At 41.5% G+C, this 20,141-nt stretch overlaps 1 protein-coding gene across 3 annotated transcripts in view; it reads left to right on the forward strand.

Moving 5' to 3' along the window:
• enoph1 (enolase-phosphatase 1) overlaps nucleotides 1-19,879 on the forward strand; it is a 69,992-nt gene extending 50,113 nt beyond the window's left edge. Inside the window, exons 1-6 of one of the 3 annotated variants that reach the window (XM_080190327.1) lie at nucleotides 5,432-5,529; nucleotides 7,827-7,928; nucleotides 10,290-10,492; nucleotides 11,340-11,472; nucleotides 12,166-12,289; nucleotides 18,409-19,879. In XM_080190327.1, coding sequence (XP_080046453.1) covers nucleotides 5,446-5,529; nucleotides 7,827-7,928; nucleotides 10,290-10,492; nucleotides 11,340-11,472; nucleotides 12,166-12,289; nucleotides 18,409-18,449 — 687 coding nt within the window. In that variant the 5' untranslated portion in view covers nucleotides 5,432-5,445 and the 3' untranslated portion in view covers nucleotides 18,450-19,879. Of the gene's footprint in view, nucleotides 1-5,431; nucleotides 5,530-7,826; nucleotides 7,929-10,289; nucleotides 10,493-11,339; nucleotides 11,473-12,165; nucleotides 12,290-13,406; nucleotides 13,630-18,408 lie in introns of those variants that run through there. The other 2 variants (XM_080190308.1, XM_080190317.1) reach the window with 2 other exon arrangements.
• The last annotated feature ends 262 nt before the right edge of the window (nucleotides 19,880-20,141 follow it).

Consider the following 20,141-nt stretch of genomic DNA (forward strand, 5'->3'; position numbering starts at 1 on the left):
TACCAAAGTGGACCACCTCACACTTGCCAACATTAAATTCCATTTGCCATTTCCTGGCCCATTCGCCCAGCCTATCTAGATCCTTCTGCAGACTCTCCACACCCTCCGCACAATTTGCCGTTCCCCCAATCTTGGTGTCATCAGCAAATTTCGACACCCTGCACTCGGTTCCCTCCTCCAGATCATCTATATAAATGGTAAATAGCTGAGGCCCCAGCACCGACCCCTGGGGCACCCCACTAGTCACCATCCGCCAATCCGAATAACACCCATTGACCCCCACTCTCTGCCTCCTATTTGACAACCAATCCTCTATCCACGCTAACACCCTACCCCCAACTCCATGTCCCCTGACCTTTTGCAATATTTGGTCTGTAGCCTTATATGCAACGGCCTGGGCCAAATGACAACCTTATTCTTAATCATTATCTGAATAAAGCATCTCATGGTGCACTCGTGGCTATGTTGCCGGACCAAGAATCCAGATGTTTGGAGTACTAATCTGGAGATGTGAGTTCAAGCTTGTGAATTTGAATGCATAATTAAATAACTCTGCAGTAAAAGGCTGGCAATATAATGATGACCATGAAGTTAATAGATTGTCTTAAAAATCCAATTGGTTCACTAATGTTTAAAGTTTAAGGTTACAAATAGCCTTACATTAGCACTCCAATGAAGTTACTGTGAAGGGAAGGAAATCTGCTGTCCTTAGCAGGTGTCAAACCTTTGCAATCGTGCTACACCATCAGATCATGCTAAATGGAATAGATCCAGAACAGTTCCATCAACTCAAAATGGTTATCTGAGAATTGTATTCCACCACAATCTGTAACCATATGGTCTGACATATCTGTCACTCTACTATTACTTAACTGCGCTCACTGACCTACACTGACTCCCAGGTAAGTATGATGTGGAGATCCCAGCATTGGACTGGGGTAAACACAGAAAGAAGTCTCACAACACCAGGTGAGTGACCTGACGAAGGGGCAAACCCTAAAAGCTTGTGGGTTTACTATCAAATAAACTTGTTGGGCTTTAACCTGGTGTTGTGAGACTTCTTTCTGTGTTTATCCCAGGTAAGCAACATATTTGAAATCCTTGTTTTCAAGTCCCTCAATGGCCCTCCTTATCCCTCCCCATCTCTATAATCTCTTCCAACCCGCAACACTCTGACATGTCAGTGCTCATCTAATTCTGGCTTCTTGAGCATATCTGAAGTTAACTGCTACCATTGAGGCTGTGTCTTCAGTTGCCAAAGCCCCAGCTCTGGAACTCACTCTATGAATGACTCTGCCTACCTCCCCTCTCTCCCTTAAGGGGCTGCTTTAAAACTACCTCTTAATCTATGTTTTTGGTCTTCTGACTGAATATGATGTTACGTGTCAAGTTTTGCTTTTTAACACTCTTGTGAAGTGCCTTAGGACATTTTATTGTGCTAAAGAAGCTAGATAAATACAAGCTGTTGTTTTTTATCATTCAGCCAGCTGGCTGAGCCTACTTCAGTGAGGACTCTAAAAGTGTATGTTATGAACAGCACCATGTCTTCCTGAAAATAAGCTGCAAACTTGGTGAAACCACAATTCAGGATTACATGCATGCTAAACAGCAGCTGCAGAATACTATGGACAGTACAGCAATGGGAATACTTCAAAAGGTACTTAAAAATCATTTGGGGCATGCTGAGATTGTGAAAGGTGCTGTAGAAATGCAAGACCTTTTGCTTTCAGCTAAGTGATTATGGAATCAAGTCAAAAGCTATCATATCCAGCTATGAATGGTAGTGTGAAGTTAAAGGCTCCATGATTTTGGATGGGATTTTCCAGTCCCTCCAACCGGCAGGATCTTCTGGTCCTGCTGGAGTTGACCACTCGTGATGGATTCTCCAGCAGTGAGGCAGGCAAGCCATGCAAAAGCCAATAAGAACATAAGAAATAGGAGCAGGAGTAGGCCATCTAGCCCTTCGAGCCTGCCCCGCCATTCAATAAGATCATGGCTGATCTGTCGTGGCTCAGTTCCACATTCCCGCCCTCTCCCCATAACGCTTAATCCCCTCTCTTATCAAAAACCCATCAACCCGCGTCTTAAAAATATTTAGCGAGGCAGCCTCCACCACTTCAACGGGCAGAGAATTCCAGAGATTCACCACCCTTTGAGTGAAGAAGTTCCTCCTCAACTCCGTTCTAAACCGCCCCCCCTTTATCTTGAGGCTGTGCCCCCTAGTCCTACTATCCTTTCTGAGTGGGAAGAGTCTCTCCACCTCTATCCAATAGATTTTAGCAGGGCCAGAAGATCTCACCTGTAGCCAATGCCACACTGTAACTGCTATGGGGAAACCCAGTACTGAGAGGTCTGGAAAACGCCAGCCCTTATTACAGCCTTGGTACAAACATTAACAAAACTGCTGAATTCTCGATGTGTGTAAGAGTGACATATCCTTGACATCAAGGCAGCATTTGACCAAGTGTGAAACAAAAGAATCATAGTAAAATTGAAATCAATGGTAATTGAAGGAATCTCTCCACTGGTTGGAGTCATACCTAGTAGAAAGGGTTGCTGCAGCCAATCATCTCAATTCCAGAACATCACTGTAGGAGTTTATTAGGGTTGGCCTCTAGTTGCAAATATCTTCAGCTGTTTCATTAATTACCTTCCTTCCATCATAAGGTCAGAAATGGGAATATTTGTTGATGATTGCACAATGGCACCATTCACAATTACTCAAATAATGGAAGTGCCTTGACTGTAGCAAGACCAGACCAATATACAGATTATTTGCAACAAGAGAGTATCTAGCCATTTTTCTTGGACATTAAACAGCCTTGCCATCATGAAATCACCCACTATCAACATCCTGTGGGTCACCATTGTCCAGAAAATTAAGTGGACCAGCCATATAAATTCATCAGCAATAAGAGCAAGTCAATGGCTGGATATTCTGGAGTGGATAACTCAACTCCTGATTCTGCAAAGCTTTCCTACCCTATATAAGGCACAAGTCAGGAGTGTGATGAAATATTCTCCACTTGTCTGAATGAGTGAAGTTCAAACAACACAGAAGAAGCTTGACACCATCAAGGACAAAAGCAGCCTGATGAGTACCCCATCCACCAGCTTCATTCCCTCCATCATGAAAACGATGTGGTGCAGCATATACCATCTATAAAATACTCTGCAGTAACTTGCCAAGGTTTCTTTGACAGCACCTTCCCAACTTACATCCTCTTATCACCTCGAAGAACAAGGCTATCAAGCAAATAAGAGCACCACCACCTGCAAATTCCCCTCAAAGTTGCACACTGTCCTGACTTGGAAGGACATCACCGTTTCTTCATCATCGCTGAATCAAATTCTACTTAACAGCACTGTGAGAGTATATTCACCACTTAGACTGCATCAATTCAAGAAAATGGTGCATCATTTTCTCAAGGACAATTTGGAATGGGCAATAAATGCCACATTCTGCAAATGAGTAGAAAAACTTTTAAAATGTGAACTTGAGTAATTGATCTGTTTTAAAATTCTATGTTATTTTATATTTAAATTTCAAGTTCCTATAGGCACAGAGTGCGGATTAGTTGGCTCAGTTAGCTGGATGGCTGGAGTAGAATATAATGCCAACAATTCCCAAGCTAGCTATGGTAGCTCATGGTGAGCTGCCTTCTTAGTTTGCCTCATGCTTAAGGTAGTGCCCCTCAAGATACATAACCAATTGTCTCTCTCTCTCTCTAATGGAGAGAAATGTCTGTGGTTCTTTGTGTATCTAAGGTTAATTACCTACCTATTTCCACAGAAATATAACTTTTCATGTATAGTTGTGATGCTATCTGCCAGTGATAATGTTAATGGGAAAGTTGGGGTCAACATACTTAGTGTGACAAGTTCACTTAGCCAGTTTCTTTAAAAATCTTGACATAGGATTTTAGAATGGATAATTGGAAGTGCATGCAAATGTCAGATTATTGATATCTAATAGTTGCCAATGGTCAAACCGTGACACTGGGGATTCACAAGAGGCTGGAATTAAAGGAGTGCAGATGTCTCAAAAGAGATAAGGATGGAGGGATCCTTAGAGGGATTTCAAAACAAGAATTAGAATTTTAAAATGGAGAAACTGCCAGACCAGATGCCAGTGTAGGTTGGCAAACCTGAACAGATTGCATGCAAGTTAGGAGATGGGCAGCAAAGTTTTGATAAGCTCAAGTTTATGGAGAGTGCAAACCTCAAAATTTAAAAGGATATTGACAAGCTCCATCAGTGGTTGGAGAGAGAGTAATTTAATATAGGAAGATAAAAATGATGAACTTTGGAAGCGGGGAGATTGATATGAGTTATCTTGTAAACTAGGAATATGCCTGAGGTGTAGGAGAGACATTTGGCTGTTTTAGTTGGCAGGTCACTAAAGTTGTCAGCACAATATTTTCAAGGGTTGTTGATGCAATTTTGTTCTCTATTGAAAAATGAGGGGATAGAAATACAGGAGCAGGCCATTTAGCCTCTCGAGCCCACTACTAAGAACAAGAATTACTAGATCATGGCTGATCTTCTACCTCAGTGCCATCTTTCCGCAGTACCCCTTGATGCAACTGGTATCTAGAAATCTATCAATCTCAACTTTAAACATACTCAATGACTGATCCTCCAAAGCCCTCTGACTAGGTAGAGAATTTTAAAGATTCACTACCCTCTGACTGAAGAAATTCCTCCTAATCTCAATCCTAAATGGCCTACTTCTTATTCTAAGACTGTGTCCCCCAACCAGGGGAAGGATACGTTCCCGTACCTACGGTGTCAAGCCCTGTAGAAATTTTGTACATCTCAGTGAGATTGGAGAGGATATATATACACAAGGGTTGCACAGTTGAACCTAAAAAGGGAACAGTTTATTAAGCAAGACTGACAACCTTTTCAATTGTTCCCTCCTGAGAAAAAGAACATGGAAAGGGGCTATGATAGTGGTTAGTGATAGTTAAAAATGATAAAAGGTTTGAACAAATTGGATCCAAATTAGCTCACTGGCTTTGTACATAATGTAAACTCATTGGGTCAAGTTTAGAAACCAAGGAAATAGGAAGTGTAAGAGCAATTTCTTTAATGAAATGTGGAACAGATCACTGACAAGTGGAGTGGAACGCAACAATCCTTCACTGGGTCAAGGAAATAGGTTCTTGTCAATAACTGGCATTTATGCTGGTTCGAAATGTACCAAGGAAGTGCTGCTGGCAAATATACTCCGATGTACAGCTGTTTTAACATAATTTTAAAAATAAGATCAACAATTCCAGTGACGGCAGAAGAAAAGTATCGCTATTGCGTAGGCTCTTGATTCCTCTGAGAATTTCCGCCGGCTAAGAGCTCGCTACGTCCTTTAAGGTGAGATAGCTGCCGCCTTGCGCTGGGACACCGGATTGCAGTTGTAAGAAAAGAGCTATAAGCTATACAGTCATGGTGGTAACTGCTGTTCCTTCAGCAGTCAAAGTGTTTCTGCTGGATATCGAGGGGACCACAACACCAATCTCCTTTGTAAAGGTAAAGGGAAGGCAGTGAGCGATAACTTTACAGCGCAAGGCGTCTATTTTAGAGGATGGGTTAAGGGTGCTCTATCCCAGTGCAAAGAGGAACACACGAGGAGTCTTCAACTCGGAACTGCTTCCGCTTGCTGCTGTTCCTGTTGTTGTTCCTGTGGGCAGTTACTGCACCATATTTAATATTGGCATTTCCCACAGTAAGAAAAGGAATTGTTGCTTCATGGCAGCGTACAGTTATCTTTAAAATATCCCTGAAAGCGAGGTTATGGGGCACTAGTGTTAGAATGTCCATAGCCCATGTAAAGCACTGCTACAGTTTAACAGAGGACTTAGAGAAACCCTCTTGCAGTTGCAGTCTAGATCGACACAGATTTTATTACAGATTTATGCATCTTTGTTTTCCAAGTCTCTGAATCTAGTTGTTTTTCAGGATTTGCTGGCACAGAGTTGAAATTTTACATTTTTCACAGCAACATGACATTGCTGCCTCACGCCGCCAAGGATCCAGGTTCGATTCCCGGCTTGGGTCACTGTCTGTGCAGAGTCTGTACATTGTCCACGTTTCTGCGTGGGTTTCCTCCGGGTGCTCCGGTTTCCTCCCATACTCTAAAGATGTTCATGTTAAGTGGAATGGCCATGCTAAATTGCCTCTTCGTGACACCGGCTATGGTAAATGTATGGGGTTTTGGGGTTAGGGCTTGGGTGAGATTGTGGTTGGTGGACTGAAAGGCCTCCTTCTGTATTCTGATTCTATACATGCATCCATATATAGCATCTTTGACATATTAAAGGTGCAAAATAATTAACAGGAGCTGAATTCATGGAGCATAATTTGACAGTGATCCACATGCAGAGGTATTAAGGCAAGTGGTCAGAAACTCGGTCAAAGAAGGGTTTTTATGAGTCTTAAAGGAACAAGGAAAGAAATCCTGCAATTATGTGGTGCCTTTCACTGCCAGAAGACATCATAACCAGTATTTCACTTTTGAAGTGTAATGTAGTAAGCATGCAGCCAGTTTATTCACAGCAAACTCCCAGAGGCAGAAATGTGGTAGTGACCAGATCATCTACTTTTGAGATGAAGAAACTAGGGATGAGAACATAAGAAACAGGAGCAGTAGAGCATTCAGCCCCTCAAGCCTGCTCCCCTATTCAGTCAGATCATGGTTGATCTGATTGTGGTCTCAACTACTTCACAGTCTTTCGTCGGTAAGTATTGACTTATAAATCAGAAAGAAGGAAACCAGAGCACACCCATAGGGAGAACATGCAGACTCCGCACTGCGACCAGAGGCCAGGAATCGAATCTGGATCCCTGGTGCTGTGAGGCAGCAATGCTAACCACTGTGCCACCCCAGTAGCCTGGGATTGAAGGGTGTGAGCTCTGATGTTTATATATGATAGAGAGCAAGTCTATATAGAGGGTTGAAAAAGGAGACAAGGCTATTCAAGTCAGTATGCTGGGGCACAGTAATTGGTAACCATCAATGGACATAAAATTCTGAAATGATTTGAAGTTTCTAGTGGTGAGTAAGTGGCAAAAAACATAGGGCAAAATAGGGGTGAATTAAGGATGGAAGCAAACAATGATCTGGAAATGGGTAAAGGGATAAAGGATTTTCCCATTGATTCAATGAATGGGTGTTCAGTATGTAAAAAAAATTACAGTCCAGGTTGATGTTGTCTCTCTTCTGACGTTCAGCACATGCAGCATGCATGCATATCCTGAAGGCACTTGGCTCTGTTCTCAAATGTCAAAATCACTTAACGACAGAGATTTTTCCATTTGTGTCGGTGCTGAACCACATCTGAAGTAGGAAGCACCACTGAAGATTAAAGAATGTGGGAATAGCACATCCAATTATTTAAATTACAGAATCCCTACAGTGCTGAAGGAGGTCGTTCAGCCCATCAAGCCTGCACCAACAACCATCCCACCCAAGCCCTGTAATCCATAACCCTGACACTAAGGGGCAGTTTAGCATGTCCAATTAATCTAACCTGCACATATTTGGACTGTGAGAGGAAACTGGAGCACTCAGATGAAAACCACACAAACTCCACACTGATGGTCAAACAAGGTCGGAATTGTACAGGGGTCCCTGGTGCTGTGAGACAGCAGCACTAACAACTGTGCCGTCCTTCAAAACTTTTAAAAGCTGGGATTTCAGTTATGTTCAGCAATTCATAATAAAATTACTTTGTGAGGCATCAAATCACTCAGAAATGTATTTCTCTGTAAATTGGTATTGCTTATGCTGTCTAAACTAATATGCATTGTACGTATTTTTAAATTAGGATGTTTTGTTTCCTTACGTCAAAGAACATGTGAACGGATACCTCCATGCACACTGGCATGAGAAGGAATGTCAGGAAGATGTAGAGCTTTTGAGAAAACAGGTAAATCTGACCAGTCAGAACATCACTCTTACATACTTGTTGCCTTTAGAAAAGGTTTTGTTGAACTGAATGTGACAGTGGGGAAATGTGCTGAGCACCTGGTGGAGGTATTTACAAGAATGCCTATCTTTAACGTTTAAAATAATGCTTGATCAATGCACTAACTGAAATGACTGCTTGAAATTTCCAGTGCTATATCAAAGAACAAAGAAAATTACAGCACAGGAAAAGGCCCTTCGGCCTTCCAAGCCTACACTGACCATGCTGCCCATGTGAACTAAAACCCTCTACTCTTAAGGTATCCATATCCCTCTATTCCCATCTTATTCATGTATTTGTCCAGATGCCCCTTAAAAGTCACTATCGTATCTGCTTCAACTACCTCTCCTGGCAGCAAGTTCCAGCACCCACCACCCCCTGTGTAAAAAAAAAACTTGCCTCGAACATCTCCTTTAAACCTTCTCCATCGCCTTAAACCTACGCCCCTAGTAATTAAATCTTCCACCCTGGGAAAAAGCTTCTGACTCTGTTTATGCCCCTCATAATTTTGTAGACTTCTTTCAGGTCAACCTCTGTTGTTCCAGTGAGAACAGTATGAAGTAACAGACTTTGTGAATTCAATAGCCTGTTTGTGTAATAAACGAATAGATATTGCAGTGATTACAAAGTAGTAATCTCCACTCGGGGCATAGATGTTACAATGGATTATGGGGGGACATTCAGCCCACCTTAGCCATCAGAGAGAACGGCAATGAGGGTGGAAAATCCAGAGAGAACCAGAAAACGTGATTCTCTCCGGAGCAATTATGTTTCCCAATTTTCCCTGCCCCTCACTGGTGATGTTACAAGGTTCACTCATGCAAAAGACGTGAACCTGATTTCAATAGATTTAAATACATTTTAATGTTATTATCCAGCTACCCTGCCACATCATTCCCCCCTCACTGAATATTCAAATTGTACCAACTTCACATCACATCAGCGAGGTTTACAACAGCCTTTTGAAAATTAGATTCAGTTGAGGGGATCCCCTGGAGGCACAAAGCTAAGTATAGCTCCCCGGGAGGGGGAGGGGTGGTGGGGGAGATGGAGGGGGACATGTCAGGGCAGTGCCCTGGCACAGAGCCCTACACAGTGCCAATCTGATAGTATCAGCGCAAGCGAGGGGGCTGTGCCGGGGGAGGGGGTTAGCAATTATGTGTGGTGTGGAAGGGGGGAGGAGAGTGGGTAGTGAGGGGGGAGCTTGCACGCACAGGGGAGTGGACAGCAGTGATACTTTTCCAGTGGTGGGGTAGAGAGATCCCCCAAAGGGGGATTGTGTACAGGGGACTCTTATTTCCTCTGGGGGGGTGGGGGGAGGAGCTGTGTATTTAAAAATGATGCCCTGATCCAGCTCCGCCTGATGGCATGAACCTTGTCCACTCATTTTGTTTTAATTTCAAGAGACTCAAGATCTGGAGTGAAAACTGGTTTGTGTAAGTGGATGGCTACATTGCCACTTTTCAGTCAGAACCTGACACTTGGAAAAAATCTGGCAAGATTCTGCGCTATGTTTATAAGTTTAGACATTTTGTGGGACTATCTGGAAACAACCCCCACTTATCCAGTTTTTTTATGCTGCATATCAGAATCAGAAAATGATACAATAGAGAAGACTCTGCTGGTTTCATAGCTATTTAATTAGTCCCACACACTTCTTTCCCTATTTTCCTGCAAAGTTTTCTCCTTCAAGTTTTGAACCAATCCACATTTCTAAGTTGCTATTGAACCTGCTTCCAGCATATTTCTAGATCATTAAAAACTCACTGCACTTTTTTTGTCATTTACTTTAAATCTGTGTCCTCTGATTACTGATGTTTCTGCTACTGGGAATAGTTCTTTCTTATTTATTCATTGATGCTATTCATGATTTTTAGCAACACCATCAAATCCCTTAGTATTCTCAGCTGTAAGTAAAACAACACCAGCTTCCCCAGTCGTCAAAACAGAAAGTGGTGGAAATACTCAGTATATCTGGCAACTGGATTTTATCACCCTTATGGGAAAAAAATTCCCATGGGTTATCTTTGCATTCCAGGGTCATCCTAGACATGTTGAGAGAAGGATCTAAGACTGCTTTATGTTATCCAGCCAATTCTAGTGGGGCAGAGCTAAATCAGTTATCGGTTATATCAATTCAAGTCTGCACGGTTTGAATTTACAGGAAGGGAGATGATAACCATTCCACTTCCAATCAGTAATATTCTCCACAAATGACTAAAAATAATGAAATAAAACATATTCAATGAAGTGGATTGCATTTGATCATTGATCACTTGTGAAATTAAGAAAGTTTTTAACCTGATCCATTCCTTCATTAAGGCTAAAGATGACAAGCAATTAGATGGAGCAGTGCCAATTCCAGAATTGTGCTCAGGGGAGAATGCTGACAAGGAACAAGCTATCAAAACTGTGATAAACAATATCTTGTGGCAGATGTCCCAGGACAGGAAGACAACAGCTTTGAAGCAGCTACAGGGTCACATGTGGAAAGAAGCCTATGTACGTGGAGAAGTGAAAGGAGAGTAAGTGATTTCAAATGTGCATATAATATGGAGCAAAATGCATTTGATTTAGCAATTGCAATAGATTCAGAATATCTTGAGTTCTTCTGCTATGAAGGAAAATGACATGAAATAAGAAAGTCCCAGGTTCCACTTGGGCTAATTTCAGCTTAGGCAATGGTATTACAACTAGTAATTTGAGCAAAGGAAGGGAAGCACAACTAGGACCTTTGCTGTCTAGTGATTCCAGAAGGACAATGGTGTGTGTGTGTGTGTGTGTGTAAGTTTTTTTTTATTAATTCATGGCTGACATCGTTGGCTGGCCAGGGCAGTTGAGAGTCAACCCCATTGTGGTGGGTCTGGACTCACATGTTTGCCAGACCAGGTAAGGACAGCAGATTTCCTTCCCTAAAGGACATAAGTGAAGCAAATAGGTTTTTCCAACAATCAACAATGGTTTCAGTAGGTTCTCAATTTCAGGTTTTATTTTATTGAATTCAAATTCCACCACCTGCCATAATGGGATTTGAACCCGGGTTCCCAGAACATGAGCTGAATTTCTGGATTAATAGTCTAGTGATAATACCACTAAGCCATTGCCTCCCCTATGTATCTGCTGAGAATTGGATCATACTTGGCTGTGATAACCTTACAGCTCTTGCTGTCTTGAGGATATTGAAATGACCATTGGATAAGATACCAGAGGGCTGCAAGCACCCATGAAACCAAACCCTTGAGAGGGTCAGTATCTTTGGGTGTAAGAAAATTGAATAGGAAAAAAATCAGGGTGAAGCAATGACTATTTTTTACACAAGTGGCAACCAAATGATAATTGCAGTGAATAACTATTTGTTTTAATGTGAGTCAGAGTGTATGAAGATGTTGTTCCAGCTATTAAGGAATGGAAGAAAGCCGGCAAAAAGGTGTACATCTATTCCTCAGGCAGCGTAGAGGCTCAGAAACTTTTGTTTGGATATTCGGTTGAAGGAGACCTGTTGGAGGTAGGAAGCCATTGTTTGTTTTGTCAGCCCATAACAGATATTGAGGTTTCCATAGACAATCTTCATGAGGATCATTTATTAGTGTCACAAGTAGGCTTACATTAACACTGCAATGAAGTTACTGTGAAAATTCCCTAGTCGTCTCACTCTGGTGCCTGTTCGAGTACACTGAAGGAGAATTTAGCATGGCCAATGCACCTAACCAGACTGTGAAAGGAAACCGGAACACCCAGAGGAAACCCACACAGACAAGGGGAGAATGTGCAGACCCCACAGACTGTGACCCAAACTGGGAATTGAACCCGGGTCCCTGGTGTTGTGAGGCAGCAGTGCTAACCACTGTGCTGCCCCATGTCTGGCATGTCTGGTTTAGGAAGGAGAAAATTGTCCAGGGTTTTCATTCCTGAACATTAACCATCACCTTCAACTGGAAATTTTCTATTTGACAGCCGAGGACTGGATCAGTGTCTGCAAAGGAGCGAAATAAAATCAATAATGCTGGATAGCGGGAGTAGGTTCATAAGTTAAATGTAAATCAACACAACTGCAATATATATAGCTTGGCAATATAACCAAATGCCTCTCTAAATGACGTAAAGTGGTGATGGATTTGAAGTTTTGACTAAGTGCATGTTCTGTGCCATATCTGAAGATGAAATCTATATCGTTTGGTCACTTGTTTCATCCTCTCAGCTTTTTGATGGCCATTTTGACACCAAGATTGGATCCAAAGTAGAAATGGAAAGCTACAGAAGGATTGCTCAAGACATTGGTTGTTCCACAGACAACATACTTTTTTTAACAGATGTAACTAAAGGTACACATTTATTTAATGATTATTGAATGTTTTTTACAACTTACTTGTGTGTTCCACAATATTTCTGTGGGAGGAAAAAAACAAGTGGATAAGAAATGCATTGGAGTGAGGAGATTGCAAGGATTTTGGCAAGGGACTGTCAAAGCATTTAGAATTCCTACAGTGCAGAAGATGCCATTCAGCCCATTGAGTTTGCAGTGACTCTCTGACACAGCATCTTATCTAGACCCTCTCCCCCCCCCCACCCCTGTAACCCCGCACATTTACTCCACTAATCCATTTTAATTTACACATCTTGGGAACACTAAGGGACAAGCTAGCATGGCCAATTCACCTAACCTGCACCTAATCTTTGGATTGTGGGAGGAAGCCGGCGTACCTGGAGGAAACCCACGCAGATAGATCTTGAATATTAACAGTGCTTAGTGGTCACCTTGTGGGGACAGTAATGTTGTAGGGGTGGGACGTTGTCTATGGAGGCCAACATGAGGCATTATCTGGCCCAGGAGGGATGTGGCAGGGGAGCAGCATTCTATCACTTCTTTCCTGCGCGTGTGCCGTTGGAGGCACCCATCGGAACTGCAGGGTTTAGCCTCGCTGTAGACTTGTGCAGCGCGATTCAGACTAGCTATACATTTTTACAGGCAAAGTGTATATAGGGGCCCCTCAGAATTGGTCGAAAAGTCAGATCCGAAACACTCCCAATTTCAAGTCTGCCCAGCACTTAGAATCAAAATGGTAAAACAGTGCCCCATTTGTCCCTAAGTATACAGTATGCATTAACAGACCACTCATTATTTTAAATACAGTCATGTTTAATGAGTGATAATGATCATTATGATTTAATTCCACTATCTTCTAGGACTTGTCATAGCTTCATGGTAAATTATTTATTAGGGAATTAGCACACTTAGAGATTAAAGGATATTAATTTCATTGAAAACTGTTACTTCTCTTATAGTTGCAAAGAAAATGCTAATTGTGTAACTTTTACCTCATTCTCATCTCATTGCTTCACTTTGTACCCTGTGGCTCGTTGAAATTATGTGCAATCATTTACAAATGTATAACATTTTAAATTATTTTAATTTTATTTATTTTATTTTAATTTTGTCAGAGGCCAGGGCTGCAGAACAAGCAGGAGTACACGTGACTCTTGTGGTGAGGCCTGGAAATGCAAAGCTGACAGAAGAAGAAATGTTTCGTTCTATTATCACCACCTTTGCTGAATTGGCGTTATCTGGTCAATGAAAACTGCACTTCAAAACCCTTCTTCTGCAGTGGGATTTGCTAAAATAATTTCTCTGCAAAGATTTTCAATAAATATGTTCTGATCATGAGCAGGCATTCACAGCAAGTTGTATTACACATTTTACAAGGAGCAGTGAGATGTGGATTTGTAATGAATTTTTCCTTTGTGATGTTAAGTTCACAATCTCAGTACTGCTGCTGTGGAAAAGTATTGACCACACGGAGAAGTCATTATCTCATGAGGTGAACAAGAATATTCAGATGAGAAGTCACTCCAGGCTTCACTCACACAGCTTTATTGAGGCTGGGTTGTGGTTTGTGCGCTATGGAACTGGATCATCAACTCTTCCAGTCAAACATGGTGCAGTTCAAGGATTTCTGTTAAATAGCAATGTGGAAGTGTGAAATTTATATATCCACCCGAAATGTGAAAAATCTATAGTTGTACAGTTTGATATACTTTTGCACTGATGTTGCTGGAGAAAGCATTTTGAGCTGTATAATAATGAACCTGCAGCAGTTACTAGTCATGATTTTAATGGAATTAGTACTCCACTATTCATTATGATCATGGCTGATCATCAAATTCAATATCCCGATCTCCTTTCCCCCATATCCCTTGATCCCTTTAGCCCCAAGAGCTACATCTAATTTCTTCTTGAAATCAGACAACGGTTTGGCCTCAATTACTTTCTGTGTTAGTGAATTCCACACATTCACCGGTGAAGAAATTTCTCCTCACCTCATTTCAAAAAGGTTTATCCCTTATCCTCAAACTACGACCCCTAGTTCTGGACTCCTCCACCATTGGGAACATTCTTTGTGAATCTACTCTGTCTAACCCTGTTAGAATTTTATAAGTTGCCATGAGATCCCCTCTCACTCTTCCAAACTTCAGTGAATATAATCCTAAATGACTTAGGGTAGGATTTTACAACCTCGCTCAGGCGAGATCATAAAATCCCACCTGAGGCCAACAGAAATTTCTGTTCTGCACGTCGCTGCACCCCCCCCAGAATTGGGGTGGGTGAGGCAATAAAATTCCAGCCTTAGTCTCTCCTCATATGACAGACCTGCCATCTCAGGAATCAGCCAGGTAAAACTTCGCTGTACCCCCTTTATTAGCAAGGACATCCTTCCTTAGGTAAGGACACCAAAACTGCACACAATATTCCAGACGTGGCTTCACCAACACCTTATACAATTGCAGTAAAACAATCCCTATTCCTACATTCAAATCAGTACATACCAGTTCAAAATAGTCAATATACAGTATTAGAGTTCCATTTTCAGGTAAAGACCCAGTTCAGACAAATTTTACTAGTCTTTGCATCATGGTTTTAAATACTATGAGTGTGAGATGAAAATACATCAAGCAATCCCAACAACATCAGAAAAAGAAAAGTATGTTTCATTAAACTCTTTAACAAAGCTCATTTAACCAATTTTAATAATGTAGGGCTTATTTCAGCTTTTTTTTAACTAAAATCCTTTTCCCAACATTCTCTTCCCTGAATTCACCTTTTTGTTTTGAATAACATAGAACATCTTTGTAGTACAAGCCAGGATAATATTTATTAGTGTCAGCCTGTGGTAACACACTCATCTCAAAATCAGGAGGTTGTGGGTTTAAATACCACTCACATGATTTGAGCACATACTAGGCTGACACTTTAGTCAGGAATGAGTTTGTGCACTGTTTGCACTGTCTCTTTTTCTGATTCTATGTTCCTACATTAAAGTAGAGCATGAGAGTTCTATCCAGGAGAATATATATCCATCAACCATTATAACACTAAAAGCACACTACCTGGTTATTTGTTTCATGGATTAAGGATTGGCTAATAGGCTGAAAACAGTGAGTAGGTATAAACGGGTCATTCTCGCATTGGTAGGATGTGGCTAGTGGGGTACCACAAGGATCAGTACTTGTGAAGTAATCCACTTTGGTAGTAGGAACAGATGTGCAGAGTATTTTCTTAATGGTAGGAAATTAGAAAGTATAGATGTACGAAGGGACCTGGGTATCCTTGTCCATAAGTCACTGAAGGCTAACATTCAGGTGCAACAAATATTAGGAAGGCTAATGGAATGTTAACCTTTATAGAAACTAGAAGCAGGAGTAGGCCAGTCGGCACTTCAAACCTGCTCACCATTCATTTTGATCATGGCTAATCATCAATTTCCCTTGATCCCTTCAGCCCTTAGAGCTACATCTAATTTCTTCTGGAAATCAGACAACATTTTGGCCTCAACTACATTCAGTGGAAGTGAATTCCACACATTCACCACCCTCTAAGTGAAGAAATTTCTCCTCACCTCATTCCAAAAAGGTTTATCCCTTATCCTCAAACTACGAGCCTAAGTTCTGGACTCCTCCACCATTGGGAACACTCTGAATCTACCCTGTCTAACCATGTCAGAATTTTATAAATTTCTATGAGATTTTCCCCTTACTCTTCTAAACCCCAATGAATATGATCCTAACCGACTTATTCTCTCCTTATATGACAGACCTGCCACCTCAGGAATCAGTCTGGTAAACCTTCGCTGTACCCCCCTCTCCAGATGTGGCCTCACCAATGTCCTATATAATTGCAGCAAAACATCCCTAACCCAATACTCAATTCCTCTCGCTATGAAGGCTAACATATGATTTGCCTTCTTTGCTGCTTGCTGTACTTGCACGCTTATTTTCAGTGACTGATGCACAAGGACTCCAAGATCTCGTTGAGTATCCACTTCTCTCAATTTACAGCCATTCAAGTAATAATATCTTACTATTATTGCTACCAAAATGGATAACCTCCCATTTTCCACATTTTACAGCATCTGCTATGCACATGCCCACACACTCAGCCTGTCTAAATCACACTGAAGCATCTCTGCATCCTCCTCACAGCTCACCCTCTTATCCTCTTATTTGCAGAAATTTGTAACATTCTGCAAATTTGGAGATAATACATTCAATTCCCTCTTCCAAATCATTAATATATAATGTGAACAGTTGGAGTCCTAGCACAGATCCCTGCGGAACCCCACTAGTCACTGACTGCCAATCCGAAAAAGACCCATTTATGCCAACTCTTTACTTCCTATCTGCTAACCAGCTGTCTATCCATCTCAAGATCTATTTGCAATCCCATGTGCTTTAACTTTACACAGCAGTCTGTTATGTGAGATGTTGTTGAAAGCCTTCTGAAAGTCTAAGTAAACCACATCCACTGGTTTTCCTCGGTCAACTCTACTAGTTACATCCTCAAAGAATTCCAATAAATTTGTCAAGCATGATTTCCCTTTTATAAATCCATGCTGATCTTTGAGTATACCACTGCCTTCCAAATGACAAATTATGAAATCTTTGATAATAGACTCTAACAATTTCCCCTGTACTGACATTAGGCTCACTAGTCTATAGTTCCCTGTTTTCTCTCTACTTCTAAGCCCACTATTTGAATAGCGGGCTTACATTAGCTACCCTTCAATCTGCAGGAACTATTATAGAGTCCAAAGAATTTTGGAAAATAACCACCAATGGATCTACTATCTCTGGGGCCACTTCTTTAAGTACTCTGGGATGAAGATTATCGGGACCTGAAGATTTATCCACTTTCAATCCCATTAATTTCCTCAAAACCATTTCTCTACTAATGCTGATTTCCTTCAGCTCCTCACTAAAACATGTTTCTCTCAGCACTTATCACAAGAGGATTTGAGTACAGGGTCTTGCTTCAATTGTATTGAAGCTTAGCTAGACCAGACCTGGATTACTGTGTGCAGTTTTGGTCTCCTTGCCTCAGAAAGGATAGAAGTATGATAAGGGTAGTGCAACGAAGGTTCACCAGACTTATCACAGAGATGGTAGGACAGTGTTATGAAGAAACATTTGAAAAATGAGAGATGATCTCATTGAAACCTACAAAATACTTAAAGGAATAGACATGGTAGATACAGGTTAGATGTTTTTCTTGGTTGAGGAGTCTAGAACCAGGAGACACAATTTCAAAATAAGGGGAATGCCACTTGGGACTGAGAGGAGAAATTTCTTCACACAGGTGTTGTGAATCTTCAGAATTCTCTATCCCAGAGGGCTGTGGAAACTTAGTCATTGAGTATGTTTAAAGCAGAGACTGATAAATCACTGATTAATAATAATGTAAAGGGATATGGCATTGAAGTGTCTGATCAATCATAGTCATATTGAATGATGGAGCAATCTCGATGGGTTGAAATGCCTATTCCTGTTCCTATGTTCCTATTGCTGTTTGTGGAGCCTTGCTTTATGCCTATGATTTTCTGTACGAAGGCTTGAGGTTGTGGGCTGATAATTGTGTTCCTGTACAGTAATTGCAATGTAGAGACTTCGTATTGTATCTCCGGAGTATACCATCAGACCATATCACCAAGGCCTTCCCCATTTCTTAATTAGGTTACCCTGTGCATTGTTCATGTGTCTTGTCCCTCTGGATACAGTGGAAAATATTGGCACCCCAATTGCTGGTCCTGACTGACTCTTGAACATAAAACTCAAACAAACTGACTGACTCTCGAATACAATCAAAATCCTGCACCTAAAATGCTCCCAAAACATGGAATGCATTTGATTTGATTTATTATTGTCACATATATTGGGATATAGTGAAAAGTATTGTTTCTTGTATGCCAGACAGACAAAACATACCCTTCATTGAGTGCATAGGGGAGACGAAGAGGGGAGAATGCAGAATGTAATGTTGCAGTTACAGTTAGGGTATTGAGAAAGATTAACTTAGTATATGGTAGGTCCATTTAAATATCTGATAGCAGCAGGGTAAATGCTGTTCTGAGTTGGTATGTTTTCTTAGACTTTTGTATCTTTTTCCCAACAGAAGGTGGAAGGGAGTATGTCCAGGATGCATGGGATTCTTGATTATGCTGACTGCTTTTCCAAGGCAGTGGAAAGTGCAGATGGAGTCAATGGATGGGAGGTTAGTTTGCATGATGGATTGGGCTACGTTCTCCACCCTCTGTAGTTTCTTGCAGTCTTGGTCAGAGCAGGACCACGCTGCGATACTTCCGGAAAGGATGCTTTCTATGGTGCATCTGTAAAAATTGGTGAGTCATAGCGGACATGCCAAATTTCCTTAGGTTTCTGAGAAAGTAGAGGTGGTAGGCTTTCCTAGTTATAGCATTGGCATGGAGGACCAAGCTGTTTGTGATCTGGATACCTAAAAACTTGAAGCTCTCAACCATTTCCACTTCATCACCATTGATGTAGACAAAGGCATGTCCTCCACTACCTTCCTGAAGTTGATGACTATCTACTTAATTTTACTGACATTGAGGGAGAGAAGGAGCCCTGGAAAAACAGGTGTCAGTGGGAATCAGGGGATAAACCCCTCTGTTGGCACAAAAGGAAAATGGTTGTGGTGGTTAAAAGTCAATCATCTCAGCTCCAGGATATCACCGGAGGAGTTCCCCAGAGTTCCTCAAAATAGTATCCTAGGCCCAACCATCTTCAGCTGCTTCATTCAATGATCTTCTTTCCATTATAAGTGGGAATGTTTGCTGATAATTGTACAACATTCAGCACAATTCAGAACTCCTCACATACTGAAGCAGTCCATGTCCAAATGTAGTAGGATCTGGCCAAAATGCAGGCTTGGGTTGACAAGTGGCAAGTAACATTCACACCACACAAAGTGTCAGGCAACGACATTCTCCAACAAGAGAGGATCTAACCATTACCCTTTGACATACAATGTCATCACTATCATTGAATTCCCCCATCATCAACATTCTGAGGGGTTTCCATTGACAAGAAACTGAACGGGATGAGCTATATAAATAATTTCCCATAACTTCTGTCTGGTGGTGGAAAGCTATGGGCTGCCAGAAATAAAAGAATATTTTGCGCACTTCCATGCCTTGGAACTCTTGGTGGGAGCAATAGCCTTTGATCCATCTCTGCAGTCCCCAGAATGATGCAGGAGGACCCACCATGCGGCCCATTGGGGGAACACCCATTGAGATCCAGCTTGGAAATAGAAGTTTGGCATGTCCACTATGACTCTCATCAATTTTTACGGATGCACCATAGAAGAAAATCTGAGATTACATACCAACTGACTCAAGAACGGTTTCTTCCCTGCTACCATCAGACTACCTGATATTAAGCTTTTCATTCTCTACACCTGGCTATGATTGTAACACCATATTCTGCACCCTCTTCTTTCCTTCTTCTCTATGTACCCTATGAATTTTATGTTTTATCTGTACTGCGTGCAAGTAACAATATTTTTTACTGTAGCCCAGTACACGTGACAATAATAAATCAAATCAAATAAACTCAATACTTGGTTAAATGCAGCCTTAATGTCAAGGACAATCATTCTCATGTCACTTCTGCAGGCCCTAGTTCCCCGCAGCCCACATCGTGCCTCTGGCCGTGGGTTACTGGGCCCTAGTTCTTGCCCAACATTGCCAACCAGCTCATACACTACCTTCCCTGCTCCACCAGCTGCAACTTCTTTTTTCACCCTTTCACAGGATGATGGCACCTCAGACTAGGCCAGTATTTGTTGTCCATTTCCAATTATCTTTGAGAAGGTGGCAGCAAGTC

This window comes from Carcharhinus amblyrhynchos, chromosome 1 (genome assembly GCF_965287045.1).
Source record: "Carcharhinus amblyrhynchos chromosome 1, sCarAmb.v2.hapA, whole genome shotgun sequence".
Lineage (NCBI taxonomy): Eukaryota > Metazoa > Chordata > Chondrichthyes > Carcharhiniformes > Carcharhinidae > Carcharhinus > Carcharhinus amblyrhynchos.